Source organism: Fundulus heteroclitus, chromosome 11, assembly GCF_011125445.2.
Source record: "Fundulus heteroclitus isolate FHET01 chromosome 11, MU-UCD_Fhet_4.1, whole genome shotgun sequence".
Classification (NCBI taxonomy): Eukaryota; Metazoa; Chordata; class Actinopteri; order Cyprinodontiformes; family Fundulidae; genus Fundulus; species Fundulus heteroclitus.
Genome location: NC_046371.1, coordinates 11,101,086 through 11,121,350, shown reverse-complemented (window position 1 = coordinate 11,121,350; position 20,265 = coordinate 11,101,086). Strand labels below are relative to the sequence as shown.

General features: G+C 39.6%; 1 protein-coding gene across 2 annotated transcripts in view; it reads left to right on the top strand.

The window, feature by feature from the left end:
- The window catches only part of jade2 (jade family PHD finger 2), a 235,921-nt gene extending 216,967 nt beyond the window's left edge, over positions 1-18,954 (top strand). For both annotated transcript variants that reach the window (XM_012881493.3, XM_036142850.1), the window contains 3 exons: positions 462-593; positions 12,078-12,223; positions 13,700-18,954. In XM_012881493.3, the coding sequence (XP_012736947.2) occupies positions 462-593; positions 12,078-12,223; positions 13,700-14,440 (1,019 nt within the window). In that variant the 3' untranslated portion in view covers positions 14,441-18,954. The remainder of the gene's footprint in view (positions 1-461; positions 594-12,077; positions 12,224-13,699) is intronic.
- The last annotated feature ends 1,311 nt before the right edge of the window (positions 18,955-20,265 follow it).

The following is a 20,265-nucleotide window of genomic DNA, read 5'->3' as shown; positions in this document are numbered from 1 at the left end:
CTTTTTTCCAACGCATTTAGCAAGACAAGTATTAACTGTGGGATTAGCAAATAAAACTAAATAGTACTCAGAGTTGTCACCTTACCACTGCGGTGTTTGTTAAAATGAAAGTTGAAGCGAATAAGTTGCGTGTCTTTCAGTGAGAGGACAGCTAACAGCAGGACTCTGTCATGCAGAGCACATGGATGCTCCCCGACCTGAAGGATAAAACGATGTCTAATGTGTCCAACTGTGTAAAACATTGCTTCTTCCAGATTTAAATTAGGCTCCACTTTGACACATTATATACCGTCTGAACGATGAAAACACAGTGATTTCATTTTCAAGACAGGAAAATAACATTCTGTCTTACACTTTGTTTTAACCTCTGATTTGGTTCCCCAGGCTAAGCTAAATCTACCTTAACCTGAGTAAATCAGCTGAATCCCTAACCTGAGCCTGTCTTCTGTGTCTCCCTGCAGAGAAAACCCAGAAGGCAGAAAAGAGGAAGCAAAACGGAGTGAAGGATAAAAGAAAAGAGAGAAGGAAGCATAGTACGGGCAAGAAAAAGGAGAGATGGAAGTCAGAGAACGGCTCCCTGCTGAAAGAGCTAGGTACAGTGTGTGGCTGTGTGGTTGTATTTTTATGCAGTGGTTCCTGAACTCTGGAGGTTTCTTACTACGGTGTAGTTGCTTGTTTGTGCTACATAGTATAACCTTGTGCAGCAGAAACCGTCACATCCATGTTCCCGCTGTCCTTGTGCATGATCCGTTAGGGAGATCATTTAAAATATAACAGCTTACACTTCCCCAACATTGATGAGGACTCAGTGGGCAGAGTGCAGATAAAATACAAGAGTAACGAGCTCAGCTGGGGACTCGTAGGATTTACCTAATGTGATGCAATTATTAACCCTCAGTTTGATCATTTCTCTAAGATCTGACGACAGAAACCTCAATCTAAAGCTGCTTAATTTTGAGCCATTTTAAAAAATTATGAACACTATAAACGCAGGGCTCTAAAGTAACTTTTTTTTCCGGGCGCACTGGTGCACCCAGAGTTTTCTTGGGTGCTCGAGCCAACATGGTAGGTGCACTCTTCTTTTTTTTAAATTGCTGTTCATACAGACAATAATAAACTTGTAAAGGATTATTAATCTGGTCAACATAAAGTTCTTTGAAACACAATTCTACAAGAACCTGGTGACAAAGTGTTGATACTGAGAATGATCACTGAACTGAAATTGACATTAACAATGTAAGAGGATAATTTAAAAAATAAATAAATAAAATTATCTGCTCATGAGGCAGGGGAACTAATTTCAGTCGGGGATACCTACCCAGCGTTTCCCCTAGGAATGTCGTCCAGGGAAATTACCATTTCCGATACCGCAGCAAAATTTTCTGAAGGCCCTTTATAGTTAAGGCCAGAAAATATGACTGATTACTTCCTTAATTAGGGGCCAATCCAGCCCTTGTTCATTTATAAGTGTCAATTTTCTGTTTGGCAAAACAACACTTAATATAAGGCCCCTTTATGGAAGTATGCATCAGTCATGTAATTATTTTTATTTTATTATTATTGCTTATTTTTAGTGACCAAATATGTGCCTCCCTTTTGTGTCTATTTGCTGTTAATACATATAAACTGTATTACTGAGGAAGGGTCATTCTATAATTATAAATTTTGTTACAAAACATTTTACAGTGTAAACAAACATATATGTCCATGTAAATTTAGAAGCAGCTCCATATAACTTCTGTCTTTCTGGTATTTTTGCTGAATTCTTTAGGGATCAGCATTTTATATCTGTGAAGGTAATATTTACACTGATAGCATCAGATTATGTTGTCCATGAGGTTTAGCACTTAACTGTTGCAGATACAGGAGCTTTACAGGTGCCTTTATGTGGGGCTCTGTTACATTAGTGTTTTAGCATTATCTTGGGATGCTAGCACAGCTAGCATGCAGTCTTGCTCAGCATTTAGTGTTTTTCCTGTTCGTCCACTGTATACGGAAAGTACCACCAAACAATGCTTTGTGTTTCTCTTGTCGGCTAAAGAGGGTCCCGGTGTTTCTTCTCTGGATGTAGTTGCCATGAACCTCGTTGTTTTGGTCAAGCATCAGGGTGGAACCCGTCCATGTAGAGGCAAAAATGACAGTGTTGTGTAAACAACATAAAAAAGATCATTTAGTCTGTTTCATGTATAAATCTGTTTTGAATTTATAGGATTCTAATTTTTTTTTCCATGGCTGGTTGCACCAGTGCAACCTCAGATTTGTTTATTCACATCACTGAGAAATTAGGTCTTATGTGCAACCAGAGCCCTGAAATGTAGAGTTGTACAAAATATTAAATCTATCGGAGTGTGTAATATCGCCTTCAAAAGACTGCTTGAATGCAATACTTTGTGTACCATCATATTCTAAGTGTCATACATTCAGGCTCTGCGTGCCGATAATATATTTAGCCATTCAAGGAGACTTTCACTGCCACGGCTGCCATACCTGACCAAGGTCGGCTTTCTTACCCACACACCATGCCTGCCTCATCTATTCAGTCATTGCTGTAATTACTGTAAGGCTACAGAAATATTTTCAAGCAATTTGCTGCAGAGCTGAAGTGAGAGGAATGTTTAGGTATGAGATTTTCACAATGATGAGCCGGTTAATTTGGTCAGGAAATCAATCCAAATAGCCAGCCTGCAGTGTGTTGCCTAGCAGAGCAGCTGCTTGGTCCTTGCCACTTGTAGTTTTAAAAACAACCTTACCTTAAAAAGACTAGTGGGGCTTCTTTATCTACTACACCATGACTGTCCCAAGATGTTTGCGAACAAAACTATTGCTTGCTAACCCCAACAGCTAAGTAGTTGTCTCTTTCAGCCAGCTGACTGGCAGTGTGCAGCAACAGGAAGAGAGGCAGCTCTGTATTACTCTTTGCTTCATACAGCTGGCTCTTTCTCTGGCATATCGTTTAACAGAGTTTAAACTCTAGAAATAGTATATTTTTAACACTTTATAACTGTAACTATTTAAAACATCCGTATATATTCTGACCTGTTGGACCTGGAAGAATTGGAGGCTTACTAAATAAACCTTTAAAGGCATTATATCCCCTAAAGTGTTGACAAAACTACAAGGATATTTGGTTTTATAATCCTCTTGGGTTATTAAATGTTACAACAGCTTGCCATAGTGGAGGGCTAAATGTCTCAGCTCTATAGAGCTGGAAGAAGGTCTGACCACTCCAAATCTCTGACATCTTACTAAAGAAATTCTAAATCGTAGGAACAATAGGACATTATTTTTAATTATTTTAAAATCTTATTGTACTTCAGACGTGTACCCAGCCCATGCATAGTAGGAGATCTGGTGCTAATTAGAATATAAAAATATCTTGTCCTTCAGAGAGTGTGGTGAGTGTGCTCTTTAGTGGCATTTATTATTTAACCTAAAGGAAATTCGTTGATACTACTGAGCGCTAATGTCTGTCTTTGTGAGCTATGAAAAACAATTGTTGTAGTAAGACATATTTTACTTCAACTTGTGCCTGATTTTATTTCCCAGCCTTGCTTCAAAATGCAATTTAACAAAGTAGATAGTTTATGTAGCAGCGCAATCCTGCTGCATTTTATATTAGATTGTTTTACCAAAACTGATTCTGCTTTCCACAAAACAGAAAGAAAGACATTTGTTAAGGCTCTGCTCTGAAGCATTGATTGAGTTTCAGTTGTGTGAGAGACGTGTGCATGTAAATATAAACCAGTGCTGCTTTAATGAAGACAGACTTGAGATAATTGTCAGTGTGCTGCACTCAAACATTAAGGAACAGTTCTGCCTGTTTCTGCATCATAAATGATGAACAATGTATGAAACAGTCAAAGTATGTTAAATAACAGGCTACATAATGCAGTACTAAGTAAGGACCCCACATATTAACCAACATAACGGTGAAGAGGAAGGAAATCAATACATGGTTTACAATTCTTTAATTTTCAGTTTGATCCCCCAAGTCAGTACTTTGTAGAGCTACATTTTATTAAAATTGTAACTATAATTACTTGTTGGCAAATCCAGACACTGAAATTTTTGACCATTTTCGCAAAACAGTTCAAGCTGAGTCAAAGGCTGGAGAGAATCTAAAGCTTTCAGGTCTTGCCACAGATTGGATTTAGGTCTGGATTTCGACTGGGGTCATTCTAGCACACGGCCAGACTTCATATAGGCCTGGACGATATAGAAAAAAAAGCTAATCAATAAAATAGAAATATCGATATTGATAATTATCAAGCCATGAGCTCTGGCCCTGGCCATGTTATGCTGTTTATGCTATGCTTAGCGACTTATTTTTAGATGCAGAACACACAAATTCAACCCTTTATTCGACACCTGCTTTCTGACCTCTTTGAAGGGGGTGGAGCTTGGGGGTGGAGCTTGGGGGCGGAGCGTTCCTGGGTCTGCGTTTGTGATTGGTTGGGAGGATGTAATACTGTAATATTAATCTACATGGCTAAAAATGCATAAGGAAAGAAAACTGTTATTCTATTGAACTTTTTAATCCACCCTTTTTTTTCTATCATTGATATATGTCTATCGATCGATAGCTGAATTCTTGCAGTATTTTTGTGCTCACAGAAACACCAAAATCCATCTTGTCCCACTCCTGCTTCAACCGTTTGGGCCAGAACCAAAACAAAAAGGTTCAGGCCAGTCACGTTGCAGTATTATGGTTTAAGGTGGGACATAAAGCAAGAGCGGTTGAGCCCACAGCCAAACCAAAATAAACATGGCAGCGCAGGAGGACGCACATGTAGCTGTGGCTATCACATCTGTTTTGTCAGAATCTACAATTTGTTCTTTGAAAGAACAGCAAGAAGTGCCTTGTTGTCGTTTCTCGTGGTGCCTGCCGCTTACGACATTTTCGTTTGATACCGTGATTGGCTAAAACCAACCTTTGGTAGGCGGGCACTTGTTTCTTTGCCCAATCAGCTCGGCAAGTTTTACTGAATGCCCCTCCTTTACCCAAACAGATTCGAGAGGAGTAGACACAGATTGATAATACGCAGAACGGAGAGTGCTACACATTATCATTATCAGATGTGAATACTTTCACATGCACTGGATCAAGTTTAAATCCACTATAAAGCCCCCTCAAGATATGTAAGGAAGATTATGTTGCAGATAAATCATTTTAAGGCGGCTCTTTACCTTGTATAATAAAAAACTAAGGCATTAAAAGACAGATATGCTGTTGAATAGAGTATAATGTAATCTATATACAGAATTTGAAAAGCAAGCAGTCAGGAAACGGATCAACCAGAGAGATTATCTTCACAATCAAATTAGATTATTTCCTGGTAAAAGGTTAACAGGATAATGAACATGTTTTAGAGGCACATCTTAACACTTTCCTCACTTGTGGAAATGCTACGCCTTACTGAAACCAGGAGAAACCACCTGTGAGAGGACCTAAAGGTCATGGCGTAAAACCAACATGTAGTTGGTTTTATTACGGTTGTTTCAGATGCATTGATTTGTCATTACTTCTAATACAATAAACCTTGTGTTACTGAATGACAGTAGAAACAGCCAGGATGTATAGGGCATTTAATGTTTTTCTATTTGACACAGAGCCACAGGTTTTTTCTCTTCTTCCCTACACTTGAGCCAAATGTTGCAAAGCTGTGTTTTCCTTTGGAAGTGAATATGATCAATAAACAGGCAGGTGATAACACAAGACAAGAGTGGTTTGGTTGTGCTTCACTTGCTTCCTGCTCTGATATTATCTCCCAGTCCATTTTTAGTCTTCCCTTCTCATCTGTTTGTCTTTTCACAGTGGATTTGTCGGTCATATCTGTCCATCTGGCTGTGTGTTATGAAACCTCCTCTTTCTGTTTATTTTGCTTTCTCTGTTCCATGTTTTTTTCCACCTCAAATGGGGATAAGGACTGAAACTTGATGCGGCGTGCATGCTGCATCAGTCACGAAAAATGCGTTTCCATGACAAATAAGTCCTTGTTTCTATTTGGTTTGCTTCTGTTGTTTCTAACTGTATCATTTTACGTGTCCAACTATGCCTTCCATTAACAGTGTCATGTATATATAGTATGTTGTTCTCAGTGTGCCGTCTCTGTGTTTGTCTTAGCATGCCGTATGTGTTCATATCTCACCGTCTCGGTGTGTGCGTGCGCGTGTCTGGGTGTTGTGTGTCAAGCCATCTGTTCTCTGTCGGGTCTGGTCCTGCCTCTTGGAGATTTGTCTTCCTCTCGGTGTTCTGGGATCAAGGAAAAAAAAGGATCCACCTTTACTCTTTCTGATGTACAATGATTACAGCGTTTCTTAGCTCCAGCTACATGTCTGCAGAATCAAATTCTCTAATAGTGAGCGAAGCTAAACTAATTTTGTAAAACAAAGATAAAATGCTTACAGAGTGGACATTTTAAGCTTTCTTTTGCATCTTATATTAGCTTTTACAGCTTTTGTGCTTCTTCTGAATTAATTTCTAAACATCTCACTGATATCACAGACGGTTCAAGTCAATTTTATATAGTGCTAATTCACAAAACATGGCATCTCAAGACACTTTACAAAGTCAAATTCAATTGAATTATACAGATTTGTCAAAAATGTTTTCTATCTAAGGAAACCCAGCAGATTGCATCAAGTCTTGACAAGCAGCATTCACTCCTCATGAAAGAGCGTAGAGCCACAGGGATAGTCGTTTGCATTGTTGATGGCTTTGCAGCAATCCCTCATACTATGCATGCATGAAGCGACAGTGGAGAGGAAAACTCCCCTTTAACAGGGAGGAAAACCTCCAGCAGAACCAGAACTAGGTTCAGTGTGAACGGTCATCTGGCTCAACCGACTGGGTTAGAGAAGACAGAGCAGAAAACACAAAAAGCACAGAAGCACACACTGATCCAGGAATTCTTACAACGTTATATGGTAATAGCGGATTATCTGCCCACCTGGATGATGTCACAGCTAACAGAAGGCCAGACCAGGTGTACCTACTATGAAGAGAAAAAAGACAGAGAACAAAAAGTTAAAAGTTGAAATACCAACAAACAATGCAAGATTAGGGAACAGTAGGAGAACACAGCAGAGTGAGAAAAATAGACCCTGATGTCCTCTAGCGGCCTAAGCCTATAGCAGCATAACTATAGATAGCTCAGTGTAACCCAAGCCTCACTAACTATAAGCTTTAAGCCTAGTCTTAAAAGTAGACAAGGTTGTCTGTCTCATGGACCAAAATTCTCACCAACTTCCACACCAGAGTTTCCCCTACTGTATTACAAGCGAGTTCTATATACAGAAGTAACAGTGACATGAAACATGGTATTTAGTAGGGTTGTCAAAATAATGGATGCCTCGATATAGTTGATAGTAAAAATTAATAATTCAAAGATACAAATTTGTGTCAAGATCTCTACAAACTGACCCATTCACATCTGCACAAAATGTCGCACTTCTTCCAGCAGCAGCGTGCAGGCATTCCCGTCTCCTCCCTGCAGCCGCTCACCTGACCCAAATGAGCTGCGGCTCGATGTTTTAAGGCACGTCCACAAACTATGCACCGCTGCCCCGCATCGGAGGACGGTTCATCCTCCGGGGCCAGAACGACAGGCGTCTTCAGGCGGTAAAACCGTCATTGTTCAATAGAAATATAGCCTAATTGTACTGTCTAAATATGTAACATAAAAACATGTTTTGTCTGTAAATAAATGAGCGAGGAGCAACCTTAAAACGTGATTTTTAAATGTGAGTGTAATTTCACTGTGCTCTATTTACAGTTTTGGTTCATTCTATTCGCCCAATTCGTGCCGTTCATACTGTTCAAAACGTGTCATTTGCAATGCAGACTGTTAATCCCCTCCTGAAAGGGCCTTTAGTATAACATGCAAGTCACTTGCTCCATTCGCCTTGTTTGCGTACGGTGCGAACATACCTTTAAAGTCTGCTAACATGTGGGGAACAGCCAGAAGAACACGTGTGACCCTATTTATAGACGAGATAAACACAAAAGCGTTGTTCTGAGAAACTTTCCCAGGCAGGCAGACAAAAACAAAATGCTGAAAACTGCAGCATGCTAAGCTAACAGTACGACACGGTTGTTAGGGACCATCATAAAAAAACATCAGTAAAGCTCCTCTATCTGTGCCAGTGTAGTAAACCTAATGGACAAAATAAGCTAATGCTAGCTGTTATTAGCCTGAACAGGGGTAAAAAGGAGCAACGTAGGGGTAAATAGCAAGAAAATCAAAGCAATGCATTGCAGGTTATATAGACCACAGCTGAATGATATATATTTGAATTCAACTCAAATAAAATTGGAACGCTTACGTCCCCCTTTAAAGATCTGTGAATGTTACAAACTGCTTCTGACTTTAATGCAGTTTCAGAAAGTAAACGCTGGAAAAGCGCATCAAATACGATAGAACCGGCACGGGCAAAATACTTTAAACATTCTCACAGTTCAATCATTCCACGGACAATTGAAAGAATTAAGCAAATATTTAATGAGGCGTTATTTTTTGCTAAAACAACTTGATACTAACCACCATTAATTGACAGACGTGTGTGTGTGTGTGTGTGTGTAAAGCATGCAGTCTGCAAGGTGACGTGTTTATTTTTCTCTTCCTTTCTCTCTCTGTGATCTGCTGTTCTGTTTCACGCCCTCCTTCCTCACACCTCTTTTCTGTCTCTTGTTTTCTCCTTCGTCACCTATTCCCTCCCTCAGAGCTCTCCTGATTCCTGCAGAGGCATGCTGCGTCATGGAAACAGCCGGTTCTGTGTGTGTGTGTGGGATAGCTTGTGTTAAACGCACCCTAACAGCACCTCCTGCTGTCCTGTTTGTCAGATTATTAAAGGCAGTTTAGGATTTACAGGGGAGGCAGAGAACAGGAGGGAGACGTTTATTCAGTCAATAGTTTTGGCATTTTCTGGTATTTTTGTAGCAGAGTTATAGCAAGTATTTGGCAATAGAGGGAAACATGATATGAATATTTCACTATTGGTTACAACAAACCCAAGCCAGCTGAGTATTTAATGCTTCCTTGTTTACAATAATTTTGATTACAGAAGCAAACTGGGGTCAAGTAATATTAATACAAGCTCCTTAATAATACACTGAACTATAACAACCACAGACAAATTATATCCACCCATCACTTCAGACATTGTAACAAGAGGAACCAGATGTGTTGATAACCTGTTTAGTCTATTAATTTTTTGCATAAAATGATACCTCGTTCTATTTTTTAGGCTGAATATTTCTTTACCAGTGTACCATCAGAATAATTTGCAATCCTTTTTGTTTGAAAATATTCAAAGTAAGGTAATAATATCTCATTGGCTTAAATTGCATACATTTTATAAAAATTTGGTACATATTAGAATTATTAAAATAATCAATACTTCTACTTATTCAGTAAAAGAAAAATAATTATTCAAAAGATCCTCATTTGCATAAAACACACACAAACGACTCTCTTTAGCTCACCAGGCAAACACAAGAGCATTGTTTGTACTTTCCCCATGAGATTTTTGAACTGAACAGACTTCTTTAGGTACCTCTTTTTAATAAGAACTGTAAAATATCAAACTTAAGGATCAAATTATAAGGATGGTGTACATTACATATTTGAATGAGGTCATTTCCATAATTTATAATGTGTTGCTTCAATCCAAAAATCTAAATACCTTTCACATAAAAAGTAACACTGTTGGAAGAATATCATTAGATATTTTAAGATTCCTTCCTAAAGTAAATATAGGGATGCCCACCCAGTGTGATGGAGACAGTGTGGTTCAACAAAAGCAAATCATTACAATATTTTCTGGGAATGACCCAATTTAAGCAATTATTGGGTTGGTATTAGTAAGGTATTAAATTATTTATATAAAATAACAAGGAACTCTAAATCTTTATTTGGGTCAGGTGCCAGAGCTAAAAACAAGAGAAGAAATTAGACTATTTTAGACTCTCCTAGCAACTAGTAAAGTGATAACAATAAGGTGGTTGAGTCCAGCCCCTCCACAACTAAAGGATTGGTTCTAAGCCATCTGGGGAAAAATTGACATACTCTAAGAAATCAAAAAGACAAATCTGATAGAATATGGGCTAAATGGATCACGTGTATATCTTCCAGTCAATATAACTTTGTATGATATTGATATAAACATGGTCCTGTTAATAAAAAAAAATATTTCAGTCTCCCCACTAACATGATTGAATAAAAAATAATGTAGGTGCTTTGGTTCAGGTGTAAATTCTTGGTTTCCTCTCTGTTTGTGTCTTTTTTCTACTATATTTAGGTTTTTCTTTTGTGCTATGTGTTTTTAAAAATGAAATGGAGAAAAGACTACAGAATATCACTTAAATTAAAAGTTCTTTACAATATAAAGATAATTTAAAAAAAATGCTGATTGATGTTCATACTGCGCTAATACTCCAACACTGATGTTAGAGAGAAACTAAACAAGGTAAATAAAGCTCCTGTACCTGCAACAGTGAAGTAGTAAGCTACTGGATGACATGAGTTAATGCTATCTGCATAAACATTAGCTTCATGGACACAGGCAGTACAGTGATGCTCTATCGTAATCAGCCTAACGTGACAAATAATAACAAAGGTTGTGGTGTAGCCAGACGGAAACTGAATATTAAAGCAGAAAAAACAGATGCCCTGTAGCAACCTGCCTTGCTGCCTTAAGCCTGGTTTATGCTCGACACATCTGCGAAGTCCACGCAACCATATTAGGAAGTTTTTGCTGCCACGCCCCTCCACATGGCCTAAAGTTTCCACTCCGCACACCTAGGAAAATTCCTTACTATGCGGACAGTCCCGTGTGGGGAAAAAAGTGCTCCATCTGGCAGAGATCTGTAAATTTAGACATCTTTATGATTCGGCCAATAAATATTACCGATAATAACAAATTAACAATTCCTGGAAAGGCATCGGTGTCACTTTTGGAAGAAAAGTAAGAGGATTTAAAATGTTGGAAACAACTATGTTTTCTACATGTAATAGGGTGTAGTACGCTTGGCGTAGGAGTGCAACGCCAAGCGTACTACTTTTTTGCTCTTAACCAGAAAGAACCCTGTGCTGCAGAAAATTATGCTGTGGTATAGAAAATAGTTTTGATATAGAGTATTAGTGTCGATATTAATTTTGACCTTTTATCATACTGACAGAATTTTACCAAATGGAAAACAGGGCTATTTGTATTTTAGAAAACTTTGATTATCGCTGTGAAATGAGACAGGAGTCTGAAATAACGGTAATTTGTAAAAAGGAAAAAAAAAAAAGAAAAAAATGTATCTTAATAAAATCTCTAAAAAGGGACCATAAGGACAACTCTTCATTCTTCAAATACTTCTAAAGTAAAGATGAGTTGAAACTAAAGTGTGGAAACCATCATTATTCTTAAACCTCAAGAATTTAGCAGTGCATTTGTTTAAAATGGCAGACATGAGGTCCATTGACATTTGTTATCAAATTAAGGAAGCGGTTTGAAATCTAATTATACAGAGACACAAGCAAATGCATAAAAGCAGAGAGAACTGTCTACAGCCTCACATGTACATTCACATCTTGAAAGCCAGTTTTAAGGCAGGATGCTCCACACCCACACAAGACTAGGTGGAAAGCAGTAAACTGATAACACTTCCATTGCTGTTTAACAAGGAGCGTAAAATGTTTGGATTTGTATCTTTGCTACATTTGCCATGACAAATCTGTATTTTAGCGTTTGGAAGCATTTTACCATTTTGTCACGGGATAATTTTCAAGACTGGTTGAGTGGACCTAAAAAAAAACCTTGATGCAGGTTTCTTTCCCTCCAGCTTTGCAGTGCTTTAGCTTGGCCTCAAACCTGCATCATACAGAAAAACCCTCCAAATGTCTGTTTTCATAGACTTGTCATTGGCATTGTGACGTCTCAAGTCAATATTACAAATGTTAGACTGAAGCCAATTCTGCCTATATTTTGTTATAATGAATTTCTGCAGCAATCTCACTGTTATGCTTTGTTTTTCTCTCCTGTCTGTCAAACGTCCTCTGCTTGTATCCTCCATCTTCCCTTCTTCACAGGCTTGTCAAAGTCATTTCCGTTAGAAAACTCTTTGTTCGACAGCTGGCTGGCCAAGTCAGTTCAGATCACGGCTGATGACATGCTAAGCCAGTGGGCTCTGGGCGGCCAGCATGACGACAAAAGCAGCAGTCTGCTATCTGACCAGGTAGGGCTTTTCGGCTGCAGGAGGCTTGGAAAATGTTGCATTGGCTACTTTTGAGCTGACTCTTGCTTTCACTGCAGATATTAAGATTAAACAGGCTACAAGTGGATGCTTTTAATAAACAACAGCAACGATGAGATGATTACAAACCTCTAATGGGAGAAAAAGGACAAAATAAACCACCCCACAGACATCTAGAGATACCTGAAATAATAAGCTGCAAATTTCTAAACAGAGAAATGAGATGTGTTAGGTTTTCTGGACTGTCCGGACTAGAATAACACCAGAAACTAAAAGCAAATGTTCTTAAAGCGACAGAAGTCATATTAGCTATCAAATTCATATAATTACCATGGTGGAATAATTCATCCTAGTAAAATCACCAGTGACACAATTGTTTATACCCCTAATAATCCTTTTTAATTCATACTTTATATTTCAAGTTGATCAATTGTCTGGTACTTCTGATTAGTAATCTATGACTTCATTTTCCCCTGGGATGAAAATATGACATAACACATAGGTCCATTTTTAGCCACTAGCTTGGATGAGAATCCGTATTGATGGTTAAAATTGGCAGAAAAAAATAAGAAGAATCTCCTAAGTTAATTTCTGAGCTGGAGAAAAGTGGCATAGTCAAAGCTCCAAACCAGTCAACCATCACCAGCTTTATCATGATACAATGTTATATCGATTTGTTTGGATACCATATTTGCCGATATCATAAAGTCTGTTACGATTTCTGATCGATGCGATCAGTATAATACAAAATCTGACCATCTAACAGTATTATTTACATTGATACTAACTCACACATAAAATAAATGATTTCAAAATAAAAGGAGCAAAAATATTACGACATGGATCGATATTTTCATTTTGGATCGATATATCGATGTGGTCAAAAATCTACTTGGACTTCTAACATGAACATTGTGATTCTGTCAAGTGATACTAGGAGCTTTTCAGCAGCAAACACTCCAAATTGCTCTCTGCTTAGTTTGGTTGAGATCTGAAACTCTGTGGACTTCTTTCTTCCAAAGGTTCTCGGAACCTTGTTGGAACGAATGGAATCGAGCCAAAATTGATCTCCCAAACCTCAAAATGGGTCTTTATTCAGCAGGATGAAGATCCATTGAGGTGCCAATAAATGTGTCTTTATAAAGTAGCAAACCTCTGTTTCCAGTTTCCTAATAGTGACTCTGTATGATTTGTTTTGTACCTTTAAAACTTATTTTGTTTTTAATCCAATATATAAGGATCCATCTGTTTGTTCAGGTCTGAAACGTTCTGAAATCTGTTGAGTTTTTACTTCGAAAACATTATTTTATCAGTTTTGTGGATTTTAGTCATGCATTCCACTTTCAAAGCCATGCAGTGTTTTCCCTTTGCTCTGATCTACTTCAGTCTTTTCCATTGTCTTTCATAACATCTAAATATTTGTCCTCGTCTGACAGTTGTTGTTTTCCTCTCATCCAGCTACTGCAGGGCGAGGAAAGCCTCCTGAACCTTATGATGGAGAACTCTATGCAGTCTGCCTGGAAAACACCTCAGCTGGGCCGCAAACCCAGGGGGAGCAACAGACCCCGTTCCCGAGGACAAACGACCGCGAGCACCCAGCCCCTTTTCGGAACAGCTGCCTCTGCCACCAGCAGCCTCTCTACAGCAAAGGGCCTCTGGGAAAAGTCCAGCCATATAGGCCGGCGAGGGGAAAAGCCAAGAAGCTCCTCCAAGACCGTGCACCACCATGTTCATCACCACCAGACCAGGAGCTCTGACCTGTACGGTGACCCACCGCCACAGCCGCCCATCTCCAAAATGGATTCCTGCCACATCTCCGAGGAGCGTGGCCCCTGGGACAGCGTCCACATGGGAAACGGTGTTGGGTCTGGTTTTACAGCGAGCTCTTCTCCACTTCCAGCCTCCAGTCCTGGAATCACAGTGCCTGACGCTGGGGTGATCCTCCGAGGCGGGGGTCCACGGTCCCGCAATGCCCGTCAGGGTAAATCAAGAGTGAGGGGAGGCGTTGGGGACCTGGACTCCATGGACCTGCCGCTCACAGGGAAGGGCACGTCCTTGCTGGATGCTGCTGACACTGATGGGTACTTCTCTGATGGCGAGAGCGATTTGGATACGCGCTCTGGTGGGCGTAAACTTCGGCTGCCGCGGTTGCATTCTGCAAACGAGGATCTACTGAGGAGGAGCGTACTGGCGTCCTAAACAACTCAGACTCAAATAGTCACACAAAGGAAGACATCAACGCGGACTGATGGCTGACCAGCCTTGTTAAACCAAATCTGTCATATCCATCAGTGGTGACTTGTTTCCAGCTCTTACTCTGCGTTGTTTTTCGGGAGGGAGGGGGGGGATCTGAATGTAGCTGTATGCTTATCATACAGTAAAGCTTCTCCACTGGACCACAGTTCGTCGTTAGCTGATCATACAGTACTCTCAACAGATAGGAAACAAACATAACCATTCGTCTTTTGTATATTTCCGTTTAATTTCGTTTCGGAGCGCTTCAGCACCCAGTTCCGGCCTCATGTCTGTGGCATGCTTCAGACTTGGGAACAAACACTTTGGGGCATTATTGTTCTTATTACTCACAATGGCTTCAGGGTATGCTTTATTCTTGGTCTTTACGGTCCAAGCTGCATCCAATGAGTCCTTGTTTTCTTGAATATGTTCAGTCAAAAGACAATTTCATACCAGAGTTGGCATGAATATGTGCAGAGGGCGGCACAGGACAGCATGTACTCAGCCTTGAAAAGCACAACTAACCAGTCACATGAGCTGTCATGGAAGCACTTGAGTGTATAATAGATGCTCATTCAGGGCTGGGGTCGATTTTATTCCTGTTGACTCAGATGCAGAATCCTATCAAATTTATAATTTTCTTACTGAGCAAAGATTGACCCCAACCCTGCCGTTGTGTCAGACTGTCACAGAGACACAAACACACACATATACACTCAGAAACAACTATAACGATATCTCTTTGCTTACATCTTAGCGTTGTATAGATATTTGATCTGATCTTTCCTCACTGCTGTCCAAATCAATTTTTATCCCCGCTAAATCTTTGGAAAAAATATCATTGCAGAAACTTTGTGCCTTCCGTCACTTCCCGTGACCTCCCCAGAAAACAATCAATGAGTTAATCAATCAGTCGTCTCGCAATCTAAATTCGTAACAATCAAAGCAAAACAAAATCCCACTAGATCGGTTGCCATGTGTAGCCATTGGGTGTCTTGTCACCTTAATAATTGAATAGTGCCTAAAAACAAATTTAAATACGTGCGTTTGCCTTTTTTTTTTTTTTAACCAATGCATCTGCAGCACTTTGCAAAGCAGAGCCACACAGCACCATGAGTGCTGCCTACTCCTATGAGCCCCCCTTGAATGCATCACTGCAGCAGAGAGCCATTAAAAACAAGTGCTTGGCCAAGTTACACTATGTTCTAGCTTTGTGGACTCCTGCAAGATATCTGTTGCTCACGGTTGATCCGCTGGGATAAAAACAGCTTTTCAGATTTCACTCTGTGCTCCTTCAAGCCTCTGTTCTCTTTTTATACCCAAATAAGTTGGGTGTTGTAATTTAAAAACTCCAGACATAGTCTATATTATGGACTTGGGAGGTCAGCATCATTGATTTTCAGTCGAGATGCTCCGATCAGATATTTTGGCTGATGCCTGAGTGAGGTCCCATTTTTGCAAAGCAGCTAAAACTGCTGATGCAGATTTTAGACGACTCCTGTTTATTTCATATGTATGAAAAGCTATAAGAACAGCATTCAAAAATATTTTAAGTCTTCCTGGCAAGAGCAGTTATTTGTATTCTGTGTATGAAAAAGTCACCGTAGAACAGGCTTGTACTAATATTTTATAACAAAGAAAATGATCACGTTTAAAATATTAGAGATTAGCATCCATAATGATTGACGATAGAAAATGGTTCAAGTCCTCTTCATTCAGTTACAGCCTCCACACTGAAGATTGTTGCTGTTAGCACTCAAGTGTGGTCTGTCGTGGGCACAGCTAACCAAAAAGTTAGCTTCACTTACAAAAATACTAGCTTACCACCGCTAAATAAATAAGGAAATTAGCAGAAGCTAATCGACGGTGGTCTTCAGACAAAAGATGCTCCACACGCGCAGTGCTGCAAGTTTGAGGGAAAAGCTGCTTTATTTAAGGATGAATTATTTTAAAATGTAAACTGTCAATCGCTCAGATAAATGCTGCTCTGGGGAACATATCCTGTTGCATCATCTTCTGTTTTTATCATGTACATGCATAGTAAGCCAATAACGTACCTTCATTTGGCTGCTGCTTCATCTTGTCAACGTTGTTATCAGACTTAATAGTTATCAGAACTTATAATAGTGGAAACTAATTGATCCGTTAACAGTTTACAAACGTAGCGAGAATGCTAATCTTCTGAACGAAAAGTTAGTTCCACTATTAGCCGCTTGCGGATTAGCGGGACTGTGCCCATGACTCAGTTTGGTGCATTCACCGCCTAAAAAAAAAAATCAGATTTCGTGTCTCTGGCAGGCCAGCCATCATTAATTGTTAAAATCTCTGATTTAGACATTTCTAATTTTCTCATTTCAAAGCATAAACTGGTTACTTCAGGCCATTATGTGTATCTATGCACTTAGTCATGTCTGGTGCCGGCCTGACTTGACCAAGCTCTTGTCGCTAACGGCTCTTCTGCATGCACGCCACACCTAAAACAAATGAAGGCAAAGCAAGAATCAGCGCCCAGCTCTCCTGAGTTCCCAAACCGAGCCGTTTCATTTTAGAGCAAATCTACAGATCTTTTGTCACTATCCAAGAGAGTTGTATTTTGTACTCAAGAAGCAGTTTGTGGTATTCTCAGGGGTTAAAGAAAAACTTTTAAAAAGAATACAAGATTTAAAAAAAAAGATGTATGTAAAATTATATATAATACATATATATCTATGTAAAGTGAGGAGTGTTTGATAAGAAACTTTGTTTGGCAAGTGTCATAGTATGATTTCCAACACCACTACTACTGAGCAAGTGTCTTCTCTGAGTGTGACCATCAGGCCTGGGCTCAGCAGTTCTAAGGATTTATGTTTATTAGCCGATACACACAGGTCATTAGCAGCTGAGTGGTCAAACACAGCGTGAAATCTCTTTTTACTCTCATCCCGCTCCTTTCAACCCAAACCGTGGAGAAATAAAGCAAAACTATTGATCTGTAAGAGCTGCTCGACCCAGGCCTGACACACAGCCTTTAAGTAGAGATAAATGTCCATCCTGCTCTGTTTTTGTTTCTCGTTCCTCTGTACAGACGCGATCTAACTGGTGTTCAACAATGACCATGCCAAAGAACAGATCTTTGTATCACGGCAGCATATTTTGCATCTTGTCTACACAAACACACATACATGCACTCTGTCTCTGGATTGCAAGGTAAAGTGAGTTTGATAAGGTGCCGGACGGCTCAGCCGGTGACGTCCAGGTCAGCGAAGGTTTATTCCAGCTTAGTTACAGGCGCACCGCTGTGGTGTTGTGTTACAACACACTTTACCGGGATTATCCCTGATCTACATTCACAGGAACTGATACAGCCAACTGCTGGCGATGGTCACTTAACACACACAAATTTAGTCAAAACAGCCAAATGCTGCTTTAAAATGAACATTCAACACGGCTCCTGCAACAACAAATGCACGGGATCACACAAGCTGGTGTAACAGGGTCATAAAGTAACAGATGAATAGTTTTGTATGGATATGTGGTCATGACTTTACTCAGAGAGAAACGCCCTCTAACGACAGAGTTTTATGACAAGTGATGGCACTGTGTCCTTTTTGTTCTTCAGGGGTAACCGTCGTAGGCGATTTACATGCTTGTGCTGAGTTGTGAAAAAAAAAAAGAAAAAAGAAAATCCTTAAGCAAGTTCTGAATTTGTACCATAAGCCTGGAGGATTCTGGACTTCCACGTCGGCTATTACAAATGATCATTACGACACAGACGCGCAACAGCAACAACTAGAAAAACATGTTTTTTGGAAGTGAGGATTTGGTGGAGTAGCATTACAGTCTACGGGATCGTCCTCGGGGTGTTTGTCACCGTTCATGAGTCGCCAAGACTGATAAATGTAATCTTGGTTTCAATACTCAAAAGTAGCCTGATGTTGTAGACAGTGGTATTAGATAAGGCCTGACATGTACGGCCTAAACATGTAGTAGCAAACGCTGAGGCTGCACAGTACGAACATTGAAGTAGAACATCGGTTCAAGGAATTTCACTTTTAAAAATTAAAATCTGAAACCAATACACTGATTTTTATTTTTTTTCCATCCATTGTTGCTGTGCAGCCTTAGCAGACAAAAACTGGTTTATTATTCTGTATTTACAGTGTGGCTTCAATGCCCTCTCCTTCCGCTTCGTAGAGACTGTAGACTTGACTTTTTGCAGGTTTTTGTTTTTATCAGTACCCACTAGAATACAGCTTCAGTGTCCTCTGTGTGGTATGCTGGTGTGGGGCGCCGGCCCAAAGCCCTAAACATGCCCCGGTTGATCTTTGAGTTTTGCAACTCCGGCAGGTCAAATTTCCACATGATGAGAGATCTGGATTTCAGGTCCTCCAGCTTCAGAATCAGAATCAGACATACTTTAATAATCCCAGGGGAAAATTGTTTCTTTGTGGGTTAGTTCTGTAAACTCAGCTGTGATGTGGGAAGCCTGATCCATTAAATAAAAAGGGTCACCAAAAAGATAAGTAATGTTTCACTTTAAGGGTGCACAATGTTTGGAAAACAGGCTACCGCATTTTTGGGACTATAAGGCGCACTTAAAATTCCTTAAATTTTCTCAAAAATTTATGCTGCGCCTTATATATGACTAAAGTTGTGCTTACTGTCTGATTTTAAGTGGTATAAAATGCTCAGAAATTAGTTAAAATGTGTAAGTAGGACTCTCAGCTGCGCTCAATGGATATTCTAAGCAGTACGGTACATGTGTCACTACCTGATCGGCCCTATAACAGGACCCCTGAGCTGTGTACAAGACTGCCTGACTGTAATGTCTAAACTAGAAGTGCATTCATGTAAGGCAGCCTGCAGCCAGAGTACGCGCTAGCAACAATAAACAAAGTAAATTAATTAAATATAAAAGTTCAGTTTATTTTGGCTTTATGTTAGAAACAGGGCAGTGTAGTCCAATTACTCTGTCCTCCTAAACAGAGACGGGTAGCTCTGTGATATGGACCAAAAATAATATCTCGATATTTTTAGGCTGAATGCTGATATATGCTGATATTTATCACGATTTGTTTTTATTTACATAAAGTAATTATAAACAGACATCTCTGAATCAAAGCTTTATCACAAATGTCTCACTGGCACATTTTTGTTTAACAAACAGCTATAAATAAATATGAGAAACAGCTGAAAAATAACCTACTGGAACACATAAAAGTATAATTCTAAACTAACGTAGACCATTTCGGTATAAACAATATAATCTCCTCTTTTATCTGTTTTAAAGAATCTCAATATTTTTAAAATATTGCATCTAGGCTCTTCATTGCCATTTTAATATGGAACAAATTAATGCTACGACTGTGATTCAAATCCTTATGCAGCCCTTCTTCACCAAGCTACCATTTGGAGCAGATTTAAAACATTCTGTGTACCCAGTAAATACTGTACGACACTTTCACACACAATCAGCTCGTTTCTGGGCGAACTTCTCCCATAGGCGTTGGCATGAATGATGCAGCATTAAAAAGTAAATAAAAACATGCTGCCAGTGATATTTCACACAATGACTGGTCAGAAACTCTCCCACATTGAGGCATTCCTTGGGGTGGGGAAAGCTGGTTAAGGACCAGCCCCTGTGGTTGCAGGTAATAGGAACTTTCCTCACAGCTGCCTTATTCTGATGCAAAACTCAAGAAACATCCATGAACCAGTGGGGCTCGGTTTGGAAAAAAGATGCTCTTAATACAATGCATCTTTCCCACTATGGCCGTCTAGTTCTGCTCTTAAAAAGGTGGATTAAATGC